This window comes from Sinocyclocheilus anshuiensis, unplaced genomic scaffold, assembly GCF_001515605.1.
Source record: "Sinocyclocheilus anshuiensis isolate Anshui unplaced genomic scaffold, SAMN03320099.WGS_v1.1 scaffold2047, whole genome shotgun sequence".
NCBI classification, from domain to species: Eukaryota; Metazoa; Chordata; class Actinopteri; order Cypriniformes; family Cyprinidae; genus Sinocyclocheilus; species Sinocyclocheilus anshuiensis.
Window position 1 is genome coordinate 105,371 of NW_015554063.1, and position 24,934 is coordinate 130,304.

The 24,934-nt window shown below is 36.2% G+C and overlaps 1 protein-coding gene across 1 annotated transcript in view; it reads left to right on the plus strand.

Annotated features, from left to right (window-relative positions):
• LOC107668617 (VPS10 domain-containing receptor SorCS3-like) overlaps nt 1-14,345 on the plus strand; it is a 60,354-nt gene extending 46,009 nt beyond the window's left edge. The window contains exons 17-27 of the mRNA XM_016460560.1: nt 1,248-1,361; nt 1,547-1,718; nt 2,666-2,852; nt 3,115-3,248; nt 7,655-7,778; nt 7,907-8,019; nt 8,720-8,851; nt 10,337-10,436; nt 12,085-12,190; nt 12,398-12,633; nt 13,833-14,345. Coding sequence (XP_016316046.1) covers nt 1,248-1,361; nt 1,547-1,718; nt 2,666-2,852; nt 3,115-3,248; nt 7,655-7,778; nt 7,907-8,019; nt 8,720-8,851; nt 10,337-10,436; nt 12,085-12,190; nt 12,398-12,633; nt 13,833-13,894 — 1,480 coding nt within the window. The 3' untranslated portion in view covers nt 13,895-14,345. The remainder of the gene's footprint in view (nt 1-1,247; nt 1,362-1,546; nt 1,719-2,665; nt 2,853-3,114; nt 3,249-7,654; nt 7,779-7,906; nt 8,020-8,719; nt 8,852-10,336; nt 10,437-12,084; nt 12,191-12,397; nt 12,634-13,832) is intronic.
• Nucleotides 14,346-24,934: the final 10,589 nt, after the last annotated feature.

The window sequence follows — 24,934 nt, forward strand, 5'->3', positions numbered from 1 at the left end:
CCCCTGCAGCAGTTTATACCTTGTAAATTCACTAACCAATCACAACTTAAGGCTACCATGCTGCTAAAATGTTTGCTCAACAGGGTTCCGCCTAGGTATGAATAGGACATTGGCTCTTGAAAATATTCTACACTACATTTACTATAATAGCGTCGATTAAAAACATAGAGGTTTGACAGCCTGATTCCAAGTCAGAGTTGTTTTTGGTACCTTAGAAAATGAAAAAACTTAGAAATTAGAAACGTTACTGAAATAAAAGTTGATGTTGAAGTTAAAGTACTAAAATAAATTACTAAAACTAAAACTATATTTAATATAATTTAAACCTAAATAATAATAAAAAATAAAAAAGCACATAAAGTAACTAAAACTAAAGTTGCGCTGCAACTTCAGAAAACACATGCAAATAGAAGAAGCACAAGCAAATTAAGAAAACATCATGAGTTTGACAGCACGTGCTGCAAATGCTCACAATACAAACAAATAAAGAAACGCACAAGTAGCACAGACCACAACAAAATTACCCCAACAAAACAAAAATTAACAATTGTATTTATTTATTTTATTTTTTGGCGTATTGATTACCATTTGTATTTGTACAAATACCATGAAGTAAATCCATAGATAATTTGTGCATACCATGGTTTAACTATAGTAACCATTTTTTGTTTTTATCTATTTTTTATATAATAAATGTATTTATCAATTAATTAATTTTAATAGTAAAACCATTTGCAGCACGTTGAGCTGTCTCGGCCACCGTACTCTTCAGATAATGTGGCACATATAATGTGGCAATTGATGTGTAGCAAGTTGCACTAATCTTTAGAAAGCAGATAATGGAGTAAACATTTCATTCATTTTCAAATAATTAAAATAAAAAATTATGAATTTAAATTATTGAATTTAAAATATTTCTTAGGCTGGAAGTTACTCTTGTAAGTGCAATCTCTATTAAACTATTTTTCAGTGACTCCTTATAGCAAGTATCTGTAAAGGTCAAGGAAAAATCAAAGAAATATATTTGTCAGAAAGCATGGGAACCTTTCATATAGCCAACACAAGTGAAAATATAAAAATGGTTCCCAAGGTGCGTGAGAAAACCATAAAAAAAACGTACAGTGTATGTAAAGTGCAGTCTATACAGCATATATCCAAGCCACTTCTCTCTATAGACTGCTATTGCATCATAGAGAGAAGCGTAACCAAACTGAATAATTGATGTGTTTTTATGATTTCCCCTGCAGTGATTATGGGTTTGAGAGACAGGCCAGTGGAAAATGTGCACCTGCATTCTGGTATGATGTCAATTTACCAGCACACACCTGCAGCCATGGACAACGCTACCGCAACAGCACAGGGTAACACACACACACAGATACACAGATGCACACACAATGCAGTATGATCTATACATGCAAAATGAGTCTGTTTGTGACAGCCTTCATAAGAGTGTTTGGGTGTTTGTATATTAAATACGTGTCACTTTTGTGTTTCTGCTGCTAACAGAGGGTGTTTTCTAATGCTTTTGTGTATGTCGGTGCAGGTACAGGAAAGTGCTGTTGAATAACTGTAGAGAGGGTCTGAAGGGTACACTGAGTCCCAGAATGCAACAGTGTAAACCCATAGCACCCAGTGGCCTACAGCTGAGCACCAGCAACTCTCAGCTCACTGCTGTACTGGGAACCAACATCACCTTCAGAGTAGCATTGCAAAATGTAAATCAGCAGGTGCAGAGACACACAAATTCATTCATATTATAAGGTGTTCTTCTTTAGATGAGTGGTTCTCAAACTTTTTAAGATGGCAGACCAAGTATGAGAGTAAAACAAATTTCCAAACCACCAAAACCCTAAATCTCATAAGGGGGTCTCATTCGATGTTCTTTTAATCAATCTTCCCTTGTGCCACCAATCCATCATTTTATAGGCAATTAAATTAGCTAGACTCACTAACTAGGTTAAAAATTAACTTGCACAAACCATCTTTCAAAAGTTTGAGGCCAGTAAGATTTTTTTTTTTTCAATTAAAACAGCACAAAGGAATTAAATTGATCAAAAGTTACAGTATTGACATTTATTTTGTTACAAACGATTTCTATTTCAAATAAATGCTATTCTTTTGAACTTTGTATTCATCAAAGAATCAGGAAAAAAATGCATCATGGTTTCTACAAAAATATTAAGCAGCACAACTGTTTTCAACTTTGATCATAATAAGAAATATTTCTTAAGCACCAAATCAACATATTAGAATGATCATGTGACACTGAAGACTGGAGTAATGATGCTGATTAAAATTCAGCTTTGCCATAACAGGAATATATTGCATTTTAAAATATATTAAAATAGAAAACTTTACTGTAATAATATTTCACAATATTACTGTTTTTACTGTATTTTTGATCAAATAAATGCAGCCTTCGCTGATATAAGATATTTCTAAGTGACAAAGTCTTTCCGACCCCAAATCTTTGAACAGTAATGTACACTGACACATAACTGCGAGTATTTATTTATATAAAATTGATGTTAACAGTAAATCAGTTTAATTCATTGTTATCATTACCACCTGCCATCTGTGGACCACAGTTTGAGAACCAGTTTCAAAGCCTTTACATGCAAAACCATAGAATATACCTGTCTTTTTTGCCTTTTTTCTGTAGGGTGACTCACTGTCTACAAGTCTCCATGTGGACTTTGGAGATGGCATCTCGGTGTCATACTCCAATATAAGTCGCCTTGGTGACAGCATCACACACACGTACAGGGTCGCTGGGATATTCAGGGTCACCGCACGTGCTCAGAACAGTCATGGGTCTGACAGCAGCTCGCTCTATCTGCACATCACTAGTATGTACATGAGCACACGCATATATTTCTAAGAATCTGAATTCTCTATAAGAAGCCACTGCCTTCACTATAAAAAACTGTGTCCTGTCAGTCTAAATTACCTCTATGCCACTGACTGCACATCTAGACAATCTATTTCAGAACCAGCTCTCAATGAAGACTGTGTAGAAGAAGAAATTGCTGTTGTGTTCGGTGCTAAATGTGATCGTTATTGACTTCATATTGTGTCTGATGAGATATCACGTCCGATGTGCCATGTTAGGTCCCGTGGAGCGTATCTTTCTTTCGGCACCAGTGGTCGTCATCAGAGGAAAAGAGGCCAACTTGACAGCAGTGCTGTGGCCCAGTCAGCCCAGGACTGTTACCTTCTACTGGTGGTTCAATAACAGCACAGAGGTTCAAACGCTGAGTATATAATATATATATATTTATATACACACATGTGGCCCAAAGGCCCAGATCGGTTAGGCAGCTATCCCAGTATTACTTTTGACCTCTAACAAAACAAGAGCTCTGCCAAAGATATTGTGGTTGCCAGGGTCAGGCTGGTAAACCTGTTATTAAGATGGATTTGGATTGGGGTCAAATAAGTAAAAAGCAAAGCCACGTTTTGGTGGGGAAGATACTGTGACACTGTGTTTTTCCCCTTTGCAGTATGAACACCTGCTACCAAAAGAAAAAGAATAAATGAATTCTAACTCTGTCAAAATGGTTTTTGATGAATGACAGGCATAGCTGGGAAAACACAAGGGGAAAATGCTGCCAGCTTAGAAATTTGGCCAAGTTAAAAAGCCCAGATAGAATTATAATTATAGATAGCTTGTAACAAGGTAGGATTTTATTGGGCTGTTGAAATGTTTGGGATGAATTTTTTTCCAAAGCAATTGATACTTTAGTCTGCAAGGACAAATCTTTTCTAAATAATGCTACAAAATACTTCAAATAAGTGTTGTTTTTTATTGTGGTTTCCATACTGAATAAAGCTACACAAGCATTTTCAACTATGATAATAATCCACCAATCCATCATTTTATAGGCAATTAAATTAGCTAGACTCACTAACTAGGTTAAAAATTAACTTGCACAAACCATCTTTCAAAAGTTTGAGGCCAGTAAGATTTTTTTTTTTTCAATTAAAACAGCACAAAGGAATTAAATTGATCAAAAGTTACAGTATTGACATTTATTTTGTTACAAACGATTTCTATTTCAAATAAATGCTATTCTTTTGAACTTTGTATTCATCAAAGAATCAGGAAAAAAATGCATCATGGTTTCTACAAAAATATTAAGCAGCACAACTGTTTTCAACTTTGATCATAATAAGAAATATTTCTTAAGCACCAAATCAACATATTAGAATGATCATGTGACACTGAAGACTGGAGTAATGATGCTGATTAAAATTCAGCTTTGCCATAACAGGAATATATTGCATTTTAAAATATATTAAAATAGAAAACTTTACTGTAATAATATTTCACAATATTACTGTTTTTACTGTATTTTTGATCAAATAAATGCAGCCTTCGCTGATATAAGATATTTCTAAGTGACAAAGTCTTTCCGACCCCAAATCTTTGAACAGTAATGTACACTGACACATAACTGCGAGTATTTATTTATATAAAATTGATGTTAACAGTAAATCAGTTTAATTCATTGTTATCATTACCACCTGCCATCTGTGGACCACAGTTTGAGAACCAGTTTCAAAGCCTTTACATGCAAAACCATAGAATATACCTGTCTTTTTTGCCTTTTTTCTGTAGGGTGACTCACTGTCTACAAGTCTCCATGTGGACTTTGGAGATGGCATCTCGGTGTCATACTCCAATATAAGTCGCCTTGGTGACAGCATCACACACACGTACAGGGTCGCTGGGATATTCAGGGTCACCGCACGTGCTCAGAACAGTCATGGGTCTGACAGCAGCTCGCTCTATCTGCACATCACTAGTATGTACATGAGCACACGCATATATTTCTAAGAATCTGAATTCTCTATAAGAAGCCACTGCCTTCACTATAAAAAACTGTGTCCTGTCAGTCTAAATTACCTCTATGCCACTGACTGCACATCTAGACAATCTATTTCAGAACCAGCTCTCAATGAAGACTGTGTAGAAGAAGAAATTGCTGTTGTGTTCGGTGCTAAATGTGATCGTTATTGACTTCATATTGTGTCTGATGAGATATCACGTCCGATGTGCCATGTTAGGTCCCGTGGAGCGTATCTTTCTTTCGGCACCAGTGGTCGTCATCAGAGGAAAAGAGGCCAACTTGACAGCAGTGCTGTGGCCCAGTCAGCCCAGGACTGTTACCTTCTACTGGTGGTTCAATAACAGCACAGAGGTTCAAACGCTGAGTATATAATATATATATATTTATATACACACATGTGGCCCAAAGGCCCAGATCGGTTAGGCAGCTATCCCAGTATTACTTTTGACCTCTAACAAAACAAGAGCTCTGCCAAAGATATTGTGGTTGCCAGGGTCAGGCTGGTAAACCTGTTATTAAGATGGATTTGGATTGGGGTCAAATAAGTAAAAAGCAAAGCCACGTTTTGGTGGGGAAGATACTGTGACACTGTGTTTTTCCCCTTTGCAGTATGAACACCTGCTACCAAAAGAAAAAGAATAAATGAATTCTAACTCTGTCAAAATGGTTTTTGATGAATGACAGGCATAGCTGGGAAAACACAAGGGGAAAATGCTGCCAGCTTAGAAATTTGGCCAAGTTAAAAAGCCCAGATAGAATTATAATTATAGATAGCTTGTAACAAGGTAGGATTTTATTGGGCTGTTGAAATGTTTGGGATGAATTTTTTTCCAAAGCAATTGATACTTTAGTCTGCAAGGACAAATCTTTTCTAAATAATGCTACAAAATACTTCAAATAAGTGTTGTTTTTTATTGTGGTTTCCATACTGAATAAAGCTACACAAGCATTTTCAACTATGATAATAATGATAATACATTTTTTATTGTGGTTTCCATACTGAATAAAGCTACACAAGCATTTTCAACTATGATAATAATGATAATACATTTTTTATTGTGGTTTCCATACTGAATAAAGCTACACAAGCATTTTCAACTATGATAATAATGATAATACATTTTTTATTGTGGTTTCCATACTGAATAAAGCTACACAAGCATTTTCAACTATGATAATAATAAATGTAGCAAATCGGCATATTAGTTTGATTTCTGAAGGATGTGACACTGAAGACTGGAGGGCTTTGCATCACAGGAATAAATGACTAAAATATATTTATATAGAAAACAGATCATTTAAATTGTAATAATATTTTATTATTTTTACTGTATTTTTGATCAAATAAAGCCATGGTAAACATAGGAAACTTTTTTCAAAGATATTTAAAAAACTTTCCAACCCCACACTTTTGAACAGTAGTCTATATTGTTAATATTGCTGACATATTTAGTTTTTACGGTTTTGACTGATTTCTTCATTATACTGATTTCTTGTGTCATGAAGGATTAGGATGGATTTAAACTACAGTTATTATCGGCATATGAATCACTATTTTATGATGCTTTCAAACATCACTGACTTATGAGATCATTCAGTTCACTTCTGTTTAATATTTTTGAGGTGAAACACATAAAAAGTGGCAGAGCAGCTTTTAATGATTATGCATCCAAGTTCTAGAGTGTTTTCCTGCTGGAAACCTGCCATAGAGCAGAGCCGTTTAAAAGCATTTAAAAACTCACTTATACAGAAGCTTTGCATTATAATTGAATGTCTAGTTTAGATTCTCTCCGTGAAATAATTGTAATAATATTATCTGTTAATTTCACCCTGTGTACCTTCCTCCTTTATAAAATACAGGCTTTTAGGATTATTTTATGGTGAGGCAAACAGCAAAAATGTTGCCCAGTTTTGCAGTCCAGGTTTGTTTATAAGCCAGCTGTATTTGCTTGTGGTTGCTTTTAATGTTTAATAAAGTAATAATATTCAACAAAGAGCACAACCAGGCAAAACGCAGACCCTCCAGTGTGTTAGCAATATTAGAAAATCTGCTTGTAAATAATTCAAGTGAAGTAAATGCATTAACTTAACCCATTATACACTGAAAGTACAATGTTTTCGTATTCACTACTTCAATTTCCACGGAAAACAAGGCAGCATTAAAATGTAACCGCATTGTTTTGAATGAATATTAATGTTAAAATGTCATTTACAAAACATCAGTCCATTTTAGCGCTGCTGCCCAACATGCCCATCTTGTGCTAGAACAAAACAAAAAAGGACCGCAAAAATTACATCAGCAAGCCCTCCGTATATTACAAGTAAATCTCACGAACAGAGCGGCTTGTTAAGAAATACTAGGAAAAAGCATGAAGATCCTTAAGACCAATATACAGTGGGTACGGAAAGTATTCAGACCCCCTTAAATTTTTCACTCTTTGTTATATTGTTTTTTAATAAATCTGCAAAAATGTCAACGATTCTGTGTTTTTCTGTCAATGTGGGGTGCTGTGTGTACATTAATGAGGAAAAAAAATTAACTTAAATGATTTTAGCAAATGGCTGCAATATAACAAAGAGTGAAAAATTGAAGGGGGTCTGAATACTTTCCGTACCCACTGTATCTACGAAAAGCCCCGAGATCAAAAACATGACAACTGAACCGTGAAACACAGTGGGAGTTTGGCCATATAGGGCTGTAACTGGTTTCTGCTATAAATGATTCTGCCACTCACACATCAGTCAGAGCTGTGATTTGCTTTCCTGTTTCCGAACATCTCGTATGTGTGTGTTTTTAGCCGCTGATCACACTGGAAGGAAGCGTTTCGCACACGTTCACGCGAGAGGGACTGAACTCTGTCACCGTACAGGTGTCGGCGGGAGGCACAGTCCTACAGGATGTGAAAATCATCACTGTCAAAGGTGAAGACCTCCCGTTGTTCCAAAAATTGCAGTGTTCTTTGAGATACAGAATGTGGTATTTTTAGTTTCACAGAGACATATTCAGAATTAAGAGGAATTTTTGGCATCTCTGTTTCTATCGTTCCCAGACTTCTTCCGTTCTTTACTGCTGTCGTTCTCTCCCAACCTGGAAGAGCACAACCCATCCATTGCCGAATGGAGACAGGACGTAGGGCGCGTTGTCAGGGCAACGCTCTCTCAGGTATACCGACCTTGAAGTCCATCATCAGTTCCTGTTGGAGTGCTCTGTTCATGTCAGTGAACTGCTGAAAAGAACTCATGAAATTTCTTGAAAGGCTGCTGATAGCTCACCACGCTTCCTCTCTCTTCAGCTATTCTCTTTCCTCTCTCTCAAACGCTGCTGGTTTAAAGCCTGATGGCTCTTTCTGGGCTCTCCGGCGAGGTTCGTGTTTGGCTGAGAGGCTTTACGTGCTCTCACGCATCCATCTGATTTCCCCTCAGTCTGAGAGCGAGAGATAGGGTAATGTAGTGCTGCTGGCGAGAGTGAATCACAGGAGTTCAGAGTGAATATTGATGCGGCAACAGAGAGACTCTAAAGCCAGTCAGCCAATTAAATTACAGAGCCAAAGAACTGCTTCGCAGAACTCCATTACAATGAGTCGCTCAAGCACAAATATAATGGTCTCCCAATACCTCTGGATTTTCAACTTGAACAGAGTGCTTTCAATACGGTTACACAACATCATATCATAAATATTACAACCGTCTTGAGATTCGCTGGAATGACTTATTATGATTTGCAAACATTAATGGAGATATTATTAATGTGCAAACGGGCATGAAATTATTGACTAGCTTTTACGCATAAATTAGATCCCGTCATGAATGTTGCATGCTAGCGTATGAGAAATGCATTTTTATCTGTGTGTGTTTTTCTCCAGGTTTGCGGCTTCCCTGAGGACCAGCTGTTGGTCTCTGTGTTTCCTGGATCTCCAACTGCCGCTGAGTTCTTTATCCTACCTGAGACAAACCAGTCAGCATTCAGATCACACACTGAGGAACAGCTTGATAAGGCAAGAACCACACACACACGCGCGCATATTGAAACAAAATGCTTTGCTATGATCCCCAAAATGACAAGGTCTGATGATTGATACAATCTGTTAAAATAACCTATTATGATTCTCTGATGACTAAATAAATTATAGTGGCAATAAAAATAGGCTTTATTACTAGCGAATAAACCTGCTGAAAAATACATGCACTTACTTTAAAAATGTCATGGGCTGAATTGTAATGCCCAGCAACCACAAAGAGAAATAAAAACTCCAGTTAAATTTGTACTTGACAATAATTCAAATTTATGCTAAAACCAGCAGTATTTTTTTTATCGCGTTCTCAGTTTATGTAGGGTTATGACCTACAGCTTTCCAAAATGAAAAATGTAGTATGATCATTTTTAATGGCTTACAAACGATTCATATTCACAATCGTTATGCAAATAAAGCTTTTTTGCAGCCTTTATAAATATTTTTTAATAAACTCAGCACAAATAGACTACCGATCAAGTGTTTGGGGTCAGTATTTGTTTTTTAAAGTTATTAACACATTTTTTAAGCAAGGAAGCAATAAACTGATTAAAAGTGACAGTTACAACATTTAGTTAAAGGTCACATATTGTACACCTTTCTGGAGTTTTATTTTAGGTTTTGATGTCCTTAAGAATATACTGTATATTTGCGGTATAAGTACCAAAAATCATCTCAATATATTTTTACAGCTCCTCTCTCAGGAGCTCTGCTGAGAACAGGTCGATTTTGGCCTGTCTAATTAATATTCATGAGCCTCTCTTCTGATTATGGAAGTCACAATGGTTCATGAAAAATCACAGCTACTTTATGCAGGCTGTGTGCATTTTACTGTGGACTGACTGTTTTGAAACTTATATGGTAGTTACATAACACCTAGACCTCAGTTATCGTGAAAAAAGGCAGGAAATTTCAGTTTTGACAATATGGGACCTTTAAGATTTTGTTTCAAATAAATGCTGTTCTTCAAAGAATCCTGAAAAAATGGCTTCCACAAAAATATTACTTTGCTTAACTTCTACATTGATAAAAATAAAAAAAAGTTTTTCGAGCACCAAATCAGAATGATTCTATAGGATCATGTGACACTGAAGACTGGAGTAATGGCTGCTGAAAATTCAGATCACAGGAATTAATTACATTTTAAATTGTTATAATATTTCAAAATATTACTGCTTTGACTGTATTTTGATTTTGGTGAGCATAAGAGACTTTCGTTCAAGAAATATATATAAAAAAAAAATCTTACCAACCCCAAACCTTTGGAATGGTAGTATATGTCCACAATTATTATGATTTTAGTTATTGAAATCATTATTTACACACATTTGCTGCTTTAATGTTGTAACATTGCATATTAAATATTTTATGAAATACGCTGATAGATTAAAACAAGGCTTTTCCACTTTCTCTTTACTTTAGCTCTCATATTCATCATTACCAGTCACCATTATCATTCTCTTGTTTCAGATGTCGGAGGTCTTCATGAATGCTTTAAATCAGAACCTGATCCAGTTTGATCTGAAGCCTGACACGCGGGTCACTGTGTCTGTGTCTCAGCTCACACTGGGTAAGACCTGAACACAAGTTTCTGTTCCTAAGATTTTAATAGGACAATCCATGCTCTCCGATGACCCAAAATGCATCGCACTGCTTCTGTCTGTGGTTATAGGGCTCGTTTGGCACTGCTGTCTGTGGATGAGTTACATTAAACTGTCTACCGCATTGTGTTCTCCATTTAATTGCCGCCTCATTGTGGTAAATTACAGCGCTGTCTGTGGTTATGTGAGGTGACTTTATGCTTCTGTGGTTATATAAGGTACACTACATGATTACTTTGCTGACGATCCACTGTGTCAAATCCCTCAAACTTCTCTTGGTGCTAGAAATCCCAGAGAACAGATAATCCACCCTGGACTTTAGATTAATATTGATAACGTGGAGCCTGTATGAGCATGACCAATATAGTGAGTTGGAAATGACATTACAGGATCATAAAGAGTGTCTCTCTGCCACATATAATTCTACCCTTTTCAGACACGGCCATTTGTCTTCATTGCTCCGAACAGGAAAAGGTTCAGATTGCCTCCTGCATTCTGCCGAAAGGTCACAATCATCATGCGTCAACCCTCAAAGGGCTGAAGGAAGAACTGCAGCGTGTGTGTGTGTGTGTGTGTGTGTGTGTGCAGTGAACGAGTGAGACAGTTTTTAGAATTACTGAAATGGATATGCCTCTCACACATCAGACACGCTCTGAGAGACAGCAAAGATATTCATGGTCAACAGACTTTTTGTTTTTGCAGTTAGCCATTGTTATACCAATAACATACTAGTAAAATAATATTATATATGATATAATATATTCTTCCTTTATTTCTATTTATCAGTGATCATTCTGACAAAATAACAAGATTTAGAATCATTCGTTTATTGGAGCATTTTAAATCTTTGAAGCATTTTAATTTTGTTCATGATTCCTTTTTTTCTTCATGAAGCTTTTTTTATTATTATTCATAAATCAAATTGTTACCAAGAGTTATAGAAAATCACTGAGATATTAATAATGATAGAGCAGGTAAATCTCTAAAATTGATATTCACCTTGTTTACCTAAATGATTGGATGGTCATGTTTATTTTAATGAGCATAATACATTCTGAAATGGACATTAATTAATGAAATAAATATATCTGTATAATATTTGATACATTTTCAATATGATTCATCTTCATAAACAATATATTAAATATTAGGCATAGTAATTATTAATTTTATAATATCAATAACTATTAATATCAATAACTAACTTATTCTTGCTGTTATTTTATTAAAATCAGCAAAGTTTTCCTAGCAAATAGATATGTGCATGGTGACACAATGGCAGCCATGTTGGATATTATATATTAGAAGTCATATAGAAACATTTATGGAGAAGTATTGATCATGATTTATTTATTATAAGAACATGCAATTGATAATAAAGCACATAGAAAGCATTGTAAATGCATTTGCCTTCCTATAACTGGAGAACACAGAAAGAAAAAACATGGCACTGGCAAAGCCAAGGTCAGGGTTTGATTCCTAGTGCAAGTAATAAGAATTTGCAACGAATGGAATGTAAGTTACTTTGGAGTCATCTGCCAAATGCATACATGCATGCTTTTTATATACAGACTGTGAGATGAGACCATGAGTTATGCTGTGTAACATTGCCTGCAGCACCTCTGGTGGACTCCAGTGTTCTCCCCAGTGGCTCTGCCATGCTGTTACTGGTTTCTCTGGGTCTGGTGGGATTGGCTATTCTCTTCATCTACAAGTTCAAACGGTAAGCCTTGCCTCTCCCAAATCTCTCAATTCTGCTTAACAAATCTGGGCTAATTACACACTGTCATTTTGATATGCCTTGGAAATACCAACCAATGCTGACAAATGATGCTCGCTTACTTTACTGGCATCAGTGACTGTTTCCTCTTGATCTGATCTACTTGGACCAGAAACAAAAACTCGTCCAATTTTGTTCCTACAACACTAGTAAAATCCCATGGATCCATGTGGAAACAGAGGACACCCATGAGAAGGAGCCCGAGATGATCAGCGCTGTCGGACAGGAGAAGAACGGCACGAGTACAACAGCCACTTCATTCACAACGTGCAGCGCACACACAGCACACACACCATTTCCCTCCAACACCGGAAAACACAACAGCTTCAGCCATCTGCCACCTCCAAGAGAACTGATGGAGAAAGAGCTGGAGGCTCACAACACTGGTGAGAAAAGTCATTATCCCATACACAATATTTATGTTAGGTTTTCTTGTGTCGTTGTTGAGTCTGTCTGCTTGGTGAGTTTCTTAACAAGTCTTGTGGAAAAATAAGTACACTTTAGCATACTTTTTTTAATTTTGTGATTTTTCACGAACGTTGTGACTTCCGTAAAAAGTTGACGTCAGAACTACACAGTCACCGCCTTCAGTCACCACCCCGAGCACCGCAACAGGCCAAAATCGACCTGTTCTCAGCAGAGCTCCTGAGAGAGGAGCTGTAAAAATATATTGAGATGGTTTTTGGTACTTATAACGCAAATATATATTCTTAAGGACATCAAGACTTAAAACAAAACTCCAGAAAGGTGTAAAATATGTGACCTTTAAGTACACTTTAGCGGTCTTTTATATCATTATTAAAGGGTTAGTTCTCCCCAAAATGAAAATTCAGTCATTAATTACTCACCCTCACGTCGTTCCGAACCCGCAAGACCTTCGTTCATCTTCGGAACACAAATGAAGATATTTTTGATGAAATCGAAAAAGCTCTCTAACCCTGCATAGACAGCAATGTAACTGAAATGTTCCCAGACCCAGAAACGTATCTGTAAAACAGTCCATGTGACATCAATCGATCAACTTAAATTTTGCGAAGCTACAAGAATACATTTGTGTGCAAAGAAAACAAAAAGAGCAATTTATTTAACAATTCTTCTCCCCACATCAGTGTCTTCCGCCATTTTGGAGAGTACCACAACACATGCGCACGCTTTCCAATGAAGGTTAACAACGCTGATTACGTTCAGGGGAAAGCACGCGCATGCGTCATGGTACTCTCCAAAAAGGTTTCAGTTGTGTTGCTGTCTATGCAGGGTCAGAAAGCTCTCCGATTCCATGCAATTTGCGCTCAAGGAGCATGAAGAGAGATGTGCTTGTTTTTGTGTGTATCTGTTGTTTGTAAGCGTGAGGTCAGTGGATGGACCCCAATTCATTCATTGTACTTTTATTACTCCGCTGTCAGAGAAGGTGATTGTCTTCTGTGTGTCCCAGGACTTTCTGATTCACAGTAATCAAGGACTGATCCCATGACACTGAAGTGGAAAGCATTGATGACAGAGTTGCCCTTGCCTGTTGGTTGCAATTACAGTGATTTTCTGCTTTGTGTGTGTGTGTGTGTGTGTGTGTGTGTGTGTGTGTGTTTAGGTGGCCTTGGAGTTGGAGAGCGGCAAAGGACCAGACAGATTCCAAACTGCACCAATGTCTGAAATGATGAAGGAAGGTTTGAAGATGATATCAATTGTATTAGATGTATAATTATACTTTTTTCCCCCTTAACTTTTCCTGTTGTTGTGGTGCTTATGCCTTTTTATTATTGTGGTGTTTTACATTTAAGCTCTATAAATGAACAATTCCTTAAGTGGTAATAAAGGTATTTTTAATTACAGATTAAACAAAATCGCTATCAAAAACAGTAGAATAATACTGTATATTATATCAGCACTTGAGGAGTAGTTTCTTTCACCCCAGTACAGTTCTTTCCTAAAACGATGATCAGAGAAACTGATCTAATCTTCCAAAGCAGGGGCACCAAATTCCTTTTGTAAAAGTAAGAGATCATTCTTCGCATGCTAACTTGTAGATATATTAAGATTAACTGCCTCACATTTGTAAAACAGCTCACTTTTAGAGTTCCCAAATCATATATGTTACATTTTCATACAGAAAAATCAATATTTAATCATTTGAAATATGCTTATAGCTTTATGTATTTAATCAATGTTAAGAGGTCATAAGGAGCATGGTTTTAGGATCGAGTAGATATAAATGGCACAAATAGAGGTTGGTACCTTCATCTGTGTAGAAGTCTCATCTGCTGAACATGTCCATTTGTGCCTTGGCAAATTTGGTTAGTATTCACGATACTATATTCCTAGAAGTATACTCATTTGGAGCGCATGTTTCATCGCTACTAATAGCTGACAGCCAGTTTTATATTCGACTGTGAACTGAAAGTCACTTTAATCTGAATAAATGTATTTTTACATTTGTGACTGCCCATTGATTCTTTACAATGGATTTTCATGACATTTCTGTAACTATTGAATGGCATGTGTATCCCAGTTTCTCAATTTCCAAACACAGACCATCTTTTCATTCCTCCAGTAAAGAGCCTACAGCAGATGACCTGTGTCACTGAAAAATCTTTAATAGGATCACGTTAAATGAAAGGATACAAAAGAGATTCTCTGCTGAAATGAAAGTAAACAGTGTGATTCAGCATTATCTGCATTTTGAACCATTCCAGGCATAGTTTCTGTTTTCTCTCACTTGTTTGTGTTGAATTTTTACCTGTTAAAACAGGAAGTTTGGGTGGGACATATTGAAGTGCTCAGCCTTTTTTTTTCCATTATGACACAGCCATTAAACATGGGTTGCATCTTAAATTGCATACTTCCCTACTATACACCGCGTGCATAATTATTAGGCACGTTGGTAATCTGATGATATTTTTTTCCAAGCACATTTTACCAATTCCAAACCACATCAATCTTAATAACTACTATTGATTTTGTATTTAATCATTTATAAGTGATATATAATTGTCCATGAATGATGGAAGTGAAAAATTCCTTATATTCAGGTGTGCAGAATTATTAGGCATGTTTTCTTTTACTGATAAAATGAGCCAAAAAAAGAGGTTTAACTCTTTATTAAATCCCCATGAGAAATATTCAAAATTAATGCAATACAGAAATTGCAACGTTAAGACATGACCATTGGACAGCAAAATGCTCACTGGGTCAGCGAGGTCAGAAAAAACAGGTGTAAGACACACGTTAACTGCAAAAGATTTAAGAATTAATGTGAAGAATTAGGTGTAAAACCTTCAGGAAACATTTAGTCTCCAGCGCCACCATTTTCCAGAACTGCAACCTTCCTGGAGTCTCCAGAATTACAAGGTGTCAGGTTCTCAGAGACTTTGCTTGGGTAAAAAATCCTAAAAAAATGACCCTCACTTAATAAGAATAACATGCTGAAGTATTGTGAAATACATTAAGACAGATAATGGTATCTGTCTTATCTGTATTATGGACAGATAAGCTGTGAGTGACTCGTGAAGGACCAGCACCACATCCTCTTGTACCACTGTTTGAAGAATTTATCTTTCAGAATCTGGCAGTAAGTTTTAGTTAAACCTCTTTTTTTGGCTCATTTTATCAGTAAAAGAAAACATGTCTAATGATTCTGCACACGTGAATATAATGAGTTTTTCACTTCCAGCATTCATGGACAATTATATATCACTTATAAATGATTAAATACAAAATTAATAGTATTTATTAAGATTGATGTGGTTTGGAATTGGTAAAATGTGCTTGGAAAAAAATATCATCAGAATATCAACGTGCCTAATAATTATGCGCGCGGTGTATAGTATAGGTGAAAAACAGTATGTGACAAAAGAACTATGCCCGAATTCAAAATAGTCATAAAAGAGTAGGCAAAAAGTACCCGGATGGACACTTTACTACCCATGAGTCAGTGGCAAAGGATTTATGGATGACAGTGACATGATGCAACTGATGCTGGTAGGTCACATGACAATGACATCATGGCGAATGTAGTACATCCAGATTGCATTCATACTATATAGAACATACTCTTTTTGCGGTCATGAAGTAATTACTTATTCAAAAAAGTACCTACTCGGACACAGCCATGGTTTGCTACTTGCCAGCCACTCTCAGGCTGCATGAGTGAGAGGAACATTTTTATTCTAGAGAGCATTTGATTGGACAAAAACCTGAAGTGATCAATCATCATATTTTGGTCCATTTTCCCAGCAGAGAAAGACTGATCATTTTAAATGTATATATTTGCAAAAAGTTAATTTATTCAGTTACACTAAAAGTTTGGAATAAATTAATACTTTTATTCAGCAATGATGCATTGAATTAATCAAAAGTGACAGTGAAGGTTTTCCCCCAAAAAATAGATGGTGTTCTTTTGAACTTTCTATTCATACAATAATTCTGGGGAAAATCAAGCGTAGCGTTAGTTCTGGCAGTTCATGTTAGTCAAGCTCGCATCAGCTGACCTTCAGCTGATCCCCATCATAGCACACAGAGCTTTGCCTCCAAGGACTGTGTCGCTTCCTTTAGAATCTCATTTACCATTATGATTGAATGTAAAGCAAAGGAAATAGTCAGATGTCTCACCACACACTCTACGCTAAGTGCTTTGTATTTTGTTGTGATGGGCCTACTTTAAATTCAGTCAATATTCACATGTGACCGGCATAATTGCAAGTTAATGAGACCATACGCAAATTGTAAAACTACATGTCCCATGACGCTGTACTTCACATTATTGTGCAAACTTGTTTTGCAATGTATGATTTAAAATTGTCCCGCTCTGCTCAACTTCAACTAAAATAAATAATGTATTTTCTCTATTTGTGCATTTACGGATCTGTGTGAACATTAATAGCTAAAAATCAATTAGCCATTATCATACTATACTGTCAGCCAGGGAGCGCTGCTATAAAGTTCAGGTTTCAGACTTTCTGCAGTTAATGTATTTCAACTTCCGTATAACTTTCGGAAAAAGACAGACAGCTGTCACTTTATAAAGTCTGAAAAATGACTCTATGTCGGAGTGATTGAGCTTCGGCTGTCAGCACGCGAGTATGTGTGTGCACGCATGCGAGTTTTTCTTGTGTGTACTTCCTGTAGCTGACGGACTGTTTAGGTTTCAACCTTTCCTGCCAGACTCATCACTGCCACGTGTGAAAAAGATTTAACATTTTCCAAAGGTCATCCTGAGCTTTCAGAGATGGAGAAACATTGATAAAGTCAGAGGGATTATTTAATGTCTGATGAATTATTAAAAAGGCCTGTTTTGGTTTGAGTACTTCCATCTCCTCCGTCTGTCATTACTTATGGAGTTCACCTCACACATGACACATTCATCAGACCCGTTTCACTTCAGTGCCATTCTGACTGGCGCAATTGTTAGAAAAACAATCGTGTTTTATTCTAGAGAGCATTTGATTGGACAAAAACCTGAAGTGATCAATCATCATATTTTGGTCCATTTTCCCAGCAGAGAAAGACTGATCATTTTAAATGTATATATTTGCAAAAAGTTAATTTATTCAGTTACACTAAAAGTTTGGAATAAATTAATACTTTTATTCAGCAATGATGCATTGAATTAATCAAAAGTGACAGTGAAGGTTTTCCCCCAAAAAATAGATGGTGTTCTTTTGAACTTTCTATTCATACAATAATTCTGGGGAAAATCAAGCGTAGCGTTAGTTCTGGCAGTTCATGTTAGTCAAGCTCGCATCAGCTGACCTTCAGCTGATCCCCATGAGCTTTCAGAGATGGAGAAACATTGATAAAGTCAGAGGGATTATTTAATGTCTGATGAATTATTAAAAAGGCCTGTTTTGGTTTGAGTACTTCCATCTCCTCCGTCTGTCATTACTTATGGAGTTCACCTCACACATGACACATTCATCAGACCCGTTTCACTTCAGTGCCATTCTGACTGGCGCAATTGTTAGAAAAACAATCGTGTTCATTTTTTTCATGCATTATCATTATTCATGACCTTTATAAAAAAAAATGATAATAAAATGAGTTGTTCTCAAAACATATCATTAGAGCAGCAGGAGACTTTGCGTTGCCTGAAATTTTGACTATATATGTCTAACATACTAGGCTTTAATATATAAAGTAAAATATATTCACTTATGCCAAATATAACGGCCAGGCTTCAAATTTGAAAGCCAACTCGCCTCCCAACTGGATAAAATCCAAGCCAGAGACTGATATAGGAAATATCCTTTTCCATTGTGACCTTCCAATAGTGAGACTTTATGAAACACCATTCGGTTTTATGTGCTTCATTAAAGGATATTAAACGAGGTGGTTGTCCTTAGTGATATCAAACTAATGATTATGCTTATATTTGCAGGAACCTCCTCTCCCCTCAGACATTACAGAATGGTATTTTATTTGTTTTGTGCTAATGTGACCATGTGTCACGTTTATTGCTGTTAATCTGTGTATCTAGAGATCTGCTGTGTGATTCCATATTTTTATGGAATTTATATCCTAATTTTACTACCAGTTCACAAAAATATTAAGCAGCACAACTGTTTTCAATACTGATAAAAATAAATGTTTCCTCAGCACCAAATTAGCATATTAGAATTATTTCTTAAGGATAGTGTGACATTGAAGACTGGAGTAATGGCTGCTGAAAATTCAGCTTTACCATCACCGAAATAAATTATTCAACATAATATTATAATATTCAAATAGAAAAATATATGAAATATTATTACAATTTAAAATAACCGTTTTTAGTATCAGTATTTTTGATCATATAAATGCGGTCTTGGTGAGCATAAGATACTTCTTTCAAAAACTTTACAAAAGCTTCAAATTTGAAAGCCAACTTGCCTCCCAACTGGATAAAATCCAAGCCAGAGACTGATATAGGAAATATCCTTTTCCATTGTGACCTTCGAATAGTGAGACTTTATGAAACACCATTCGGTTTTATGTGCTTCATTAAAGGATATTAAACGAGGTGGTTGTCCTTAGTGATATCAAACTAATGATTATGCTTATATTTGCAGGAACCTCCTCTCCCCTCAGACATTACAGAATGGTATTTTATTTGTTTTGTGCTAATGTGACCATGTGTCACGTTTATTGCTGTTAATCTGTGTATCTAGAGATCTGCTGTGTGATTCCATATTTTTATGGAATTTATATCCTAATTTTACTACCAGGCATCTAGTGAAGCATCAAGATTCCAAACTAATGTCCATTTTTAATGGACAATGAAGTGTAATTTACATTTTTTGTATTATATGCAGTCGAATCCCTAAGAGATTTTACCGTCACAAGTGCTTCTGGAGTATGTAAGTGATTAGAAAACATGCACGTTTTGACCAATTTTGAGTAAATTGGTTATATTTAGAAGTTGATATTTTACTGTTTTATAAACATAATTTTCACGAGGCATTATGGCTATGTAATTATCTGGAATAAATAAAAGTGAGGACAAATGTTAATGGATTTTCTGAATAAAAGGGTTGCTAGGTGATTTTGGGTGGTTGCTTACTGGACCGAATAAAAAAGTGCTACTTATTTATTTTTGTTTCAAAATGGTTTGAATGAAACCAAAATTATTGAGCACTTTAATATTTAATTAAAGTGAAAATGTGTGCAAAACACTTTCACACAGAACTATACACCTGAGATCTGCCTTACCTTCCTTTTAATTTACACTTGCATAATCCCTGTGAGTTTAGAGATTTGCTTGATTCTTATCTGGAATTGATAATAGAGAGATTAAAAATATTGACTTCCAATACTAGGAGATGCCATAATGTGTGTGTAACGGAGGCCAGCAGTTGCATGTGCAAACAGTCTATAATTCAGCTTCAGTTCCCTGTGTGCATTTTACATTTGATATTCATGCTGTGCTGGTTTGATCTCCCAATCACTGTGTATCAGTGTTGTTAATAATAAAATATATATTGTGATTGTATTTGCCATCATTGTAAACTATGCATTGAATTATGCATTATGTTTGAACATGATAAAGCCAGCCACATCAAAGGAAAAGTGACTGTGCTTAGGAAGTTTTCAAATGCACACAAACACACAATCCCATCAGGTGAAAAGGCCAGTGTGACTTTGTAATACTGTCATATTACATTTGGAATTTCTAGAAATACAAATAAAAAATAAAAAAGGTACCAACCCCTGTAGAGTCTGTTATTCATAGAAACTCCCAGGTGAAGTGAAAGATAAAGAAAAACCAGATAAGAGCAGCTGACCATCAGTGATTTTGTTACTTCTTTTTGTAATGTATCCTTACTGAAGTATAACCTAAGAAATAACTAATAACATTTTGGGATCTTTTAAATGTAGAATACATGCAGGAAATGCAGGTGGTTGTTAAGGTGCAAGAATAAAGACATTTATAATGTTACAAAAGATTTCTAGATTTAATACTTGCTGTTTTTTTAACCTTCTATTTATGAAAAAAAAATCTTAAACTTTTAAAACAGTAGTGTATGTGTATGGGATTTTTTATTTTTTTTTGCAAATTGTACCTAATAGTAACACAACAGATTTGAGGTATCATTTACATCATAACACAGGGCATGTTACATTACTAATTTTAATACTTACGGTTAGGGACTGAAATATTTGAGTAATAGTAACAGTGCTGCCTTCCTTAGCAAGCGCTACTAATGATGTCAAGTGTATCAGGTTGTGTTTATTGACCTGGAAACAGTTTAAAGACTTAAATCAGTATGTCTGGGTCCAGGTGCTTCAGAACGATCAGGGCCGACCAGGGACCCTGGGAAATAAACAGCCGCCCTTCGTGCTCTTTTATCATCATTTCCATTACATCAAGCAGCTCGTTATCGGCAGTGTTTTTATTAAGTCTGCGGTTAATGTTGAGTGTCCGCTAAGTGAAAAGGCTCCGTGATTAATGCAGTAAAGCACTGTTCTCAGATTTGCGGACTAAAGCAGGCTCATACACAAAAGTTCAGTACACGGACACAGAGGGGTGAATCCATCCTCGCTAGTAAAGAATTTCTCTACTGACTCCCCAGTGTGTCACTGCTGAGGAGGACTCCGATCTGACTAATGACTGTCTCTAACGTCCTATACTGGGACCCGTTACACTCACACACACACACTCTCAAAGCATCACTGCGGACACATATCCTCACACACGCGTGTTAACTCCTACTCTGTGACTAATGATGGTGTCTTATGGCCCATACAAGGGTCAGTAAATCAATTACACATTCTAATAAAGAAACAGACACATCTCTCTCAGCCTGTCACCACTGATATATTACACATACTATGAGCGAGATTGCTTGTGTGTGTGTGTGTGTGTGTGTGTGTGTGTGTGTGTGTATGTGTGTTAACGCTCCACTGAGGCCTTTCCGACTCCCACACCACAGTGTGGACTTATGATGGAATTATACTGAATAATAATGACAACTAACTACCAAACTAAATGACTTCAATGCCATCAAACTGTAAAACTAACATCTGCTCATTGTTTATTCTACTGCTATAAATAATCTTTAATTAGTGTTGAAATATGATGTACATTTCATGTGTTCATTTAGACAAATTTCATCTACGCAAGCGTGAAAATCAAACTGCTACTCTTTTTTCACTGCATAATTATTAGTTTCAATAGCATAACAAGACTGACTTACTTGCAGACAGCAGATGATGCATCCAACCAGGATTCTCTCCACTGTATAAATGGTGCCTATAAAAAGAAACCAACCACATATTAAAGTACTGTTTGAACTTAGAAACAATTGTCTATTTTGCCGATCTAATTCACTGACCCATTGAAAAATCATTAACTGGAAAATATCAGTGGATCTATGAAGAAGGAGAACAGATTACACTAGCCTTTTGCAAAGGAGGATGTACTTGATCTTTCTTCCTGAATGAATTTCTTAAATTTGACACATATATATTTCAATATATTATATATATATTCCAAAAAAAAGTTAATTTATTACTGTGATTGCAAATTTTTAGCAGCCATCATTCCAGTCCTTCAAAAATTATTCTAATATGCTAATTTGGTGCTAAAAATTATTTGATGAATACAAAAGTTCAAAAGAACCGAACTTATTTGAAATAGAAATCTTTTCTAACAATATAAGTGTTTTTACTGTCACTTTTGCTCAATTTATAGCATGATAAAAGTTTTGAACAGCTTTGTAATTGTGTAGGTGCTTGCTTTTCTATCATCTACCTCAAATTAAAAAGATTTTGGGTTTTCTATTAAGAATCACTTGTAATATATATCTATCTGACAAACTTGCATGTGCTCTCTTTTATTTTTAATTCCTTGAATGTCATGTTTTTCATGGCAAACTAAAATTAAAAATACTTTTTAACTTTTTTACATCATAAAATGTGTTGTGTGAAAATATCATTCTCCAGTTCTAGAGTCAGTCCTTCTAGCCATTGTTGTCCAGCGGCAAAAACTTGTATTTTCTTGATTGGTTAGAACTAATGGATTGTAGGCCTAATAGAGTTGAGCAGCATGTGTACAACTTAATCTCATTTAATTATATTTTGAGTCCCATCAAACTTGGGGTATTGAATGAACATGCAGTGACATCTAGTGACATCTAGTGACACCAACAGCAATATATCCTGATGTCTCTAAAAGTAGATACATAGCAGGTTGAGAAACGGACACGGTGTCAGGAGTATGTAGTAAGACTAAGTCTTTTACAAGACTAATTAAAACTATGTAAACATTAAAAATCACTATATTCCCCCCAGGTCACAGTTCACATGCGATAAAGCCAGAAACTAAACTGTGTCTGGGACGGTGTCAGGAGTATGTAGTAAGACTAAGTCTTTTACAAGACTAATTAAAACCATGTAAACATTAAAAATCACTATATTCCCCCCAGGTCACAGTTCACATGCGATAAAGCCAGAAACTAAACTGTGTCTGGTAACTGCGCTGATTCAAACCTACCAGCCTTGTTAACAATGCACTCATTGTACATTTGCATATTCACAATCATAGCCATCGGTGAGGTCATTAACCTCCTCTGATGTCAAACTATAATAGTGGTTTGGTACACGTTGTCAGCAACAACACTGTTTACTCAATCCATCGCTTTAGGGCATTTTCCCCCTCATTCTGAACGGCTGCAATTCGTATGTAACTAATATGCTATGGGTCATGACTGCAATGTGGAGTAATGAGCTGCCAACCCCTGTAGACTATGTTATCCATAAACACTCACAAGTGAAAACATGTTAGTTTAAAGGCAGTGCAGCTGAGGGCAGCGGATATAGTGAGCGGGCATGAGAAATTGCGGTTTTCTAGGGAATGAGAATTACAGTAAGGTCGTGGAAGTCGTAATGTGCCCAGAGCTCAAATAAACTACTAACCCATTTAAATCTGAACGCTTGATGTATTACAACAAAGTAACCAGGTTGCAGACAGCAGGCTAGTCCAAACAACCAGCAATCTTTTAGTGCAGAGGTTGAGTTATTAACATCTAAAACTATAATTCATGCATTATTTAACATTTATAATCAATTCAATATGCTCCACTTGTCAATGACATGTTGCTCCGCTGCTGAAATGTGCACAGGTGAATACCAGTGTTGAATTTTCCCATTCCCACTTCCAAACTCAACGCATTCCCGTCGCGTCCCAAAAAAATGATATATATGTAAGGGATTAATTGCAAAATAAACCCCGACAGGGTGACCAGGATTTAAAACACCCCTGAATGGGTTTATGTTGCTATAACAACCAGCTGTGTGAAGGTTAGCACACGTACATCACGGAGACGTCTATTTGACATCTGCAAGACGTATTTTTAGAGTGTTTGCTCATCTGCAATACGTCTATTGGATGTTTCCGATCAGATGTCAAATAGACGTATATTAGATGTCTTTAAGATGTATATGATTTAGAATGTATGTAAAACTGACACCTGAAAGACGTCTGTCAGACGTTTGTACAGAGCAGAAGAAAAATAGTTCCTAACAAGTTCCTACTGAAAAAAAAACAGCTAAAACCATCCTAAGCTGGTTAGCTGGTTTTAGCTGGTCATCCAGCCTGGTCATAGCTGGTCAGCAGGCTGGTTTTAGAGGGGTTTTGGCCACTTCTTTAGCTGGTCAGGCTGGTCTTAGCTGGTCAGACAAGGAGACCAGCTGGAACAACCAGATAAAACCAGCTTGACCAGCCTAGCCAGGCTGGGAGACCAGCTAAAACCAGCTACTTCCAGCTTAGGCTGGTTTTAGCTGTTTTTTCAGCAAGGAAGGAATAACGTACACATATTTTTACCACATGAATAATGACAGGGACGTGAAATATTGATTTGAGAAGTTACATTTACATATAAATATATGTATATGTATATGTAGGCTATATGTATGTATATGTATATGTATATATGTAAATATTCAACAGTTCTTTCTGGTCCTCGAATGTGATTGGCTGATAAGAGTGTGATATTAGAGTCCAATGGAACTCCAACAGCCGTTTCACTGTTTGTAATTGTATCATTCCGCTTGCATTACTTCTCACAGCGAGTGTTATGGCGGACACCCAAATCCCTGCTTATAGCCAAATCACAGCCGTGCCGATATACAGCCATATCTCACGTCTACTTGTGTGATATTGCTCATATAATCCATTACAGCATACAAAAATCATTCTAACAGCAAGGGGAACACTTCAAC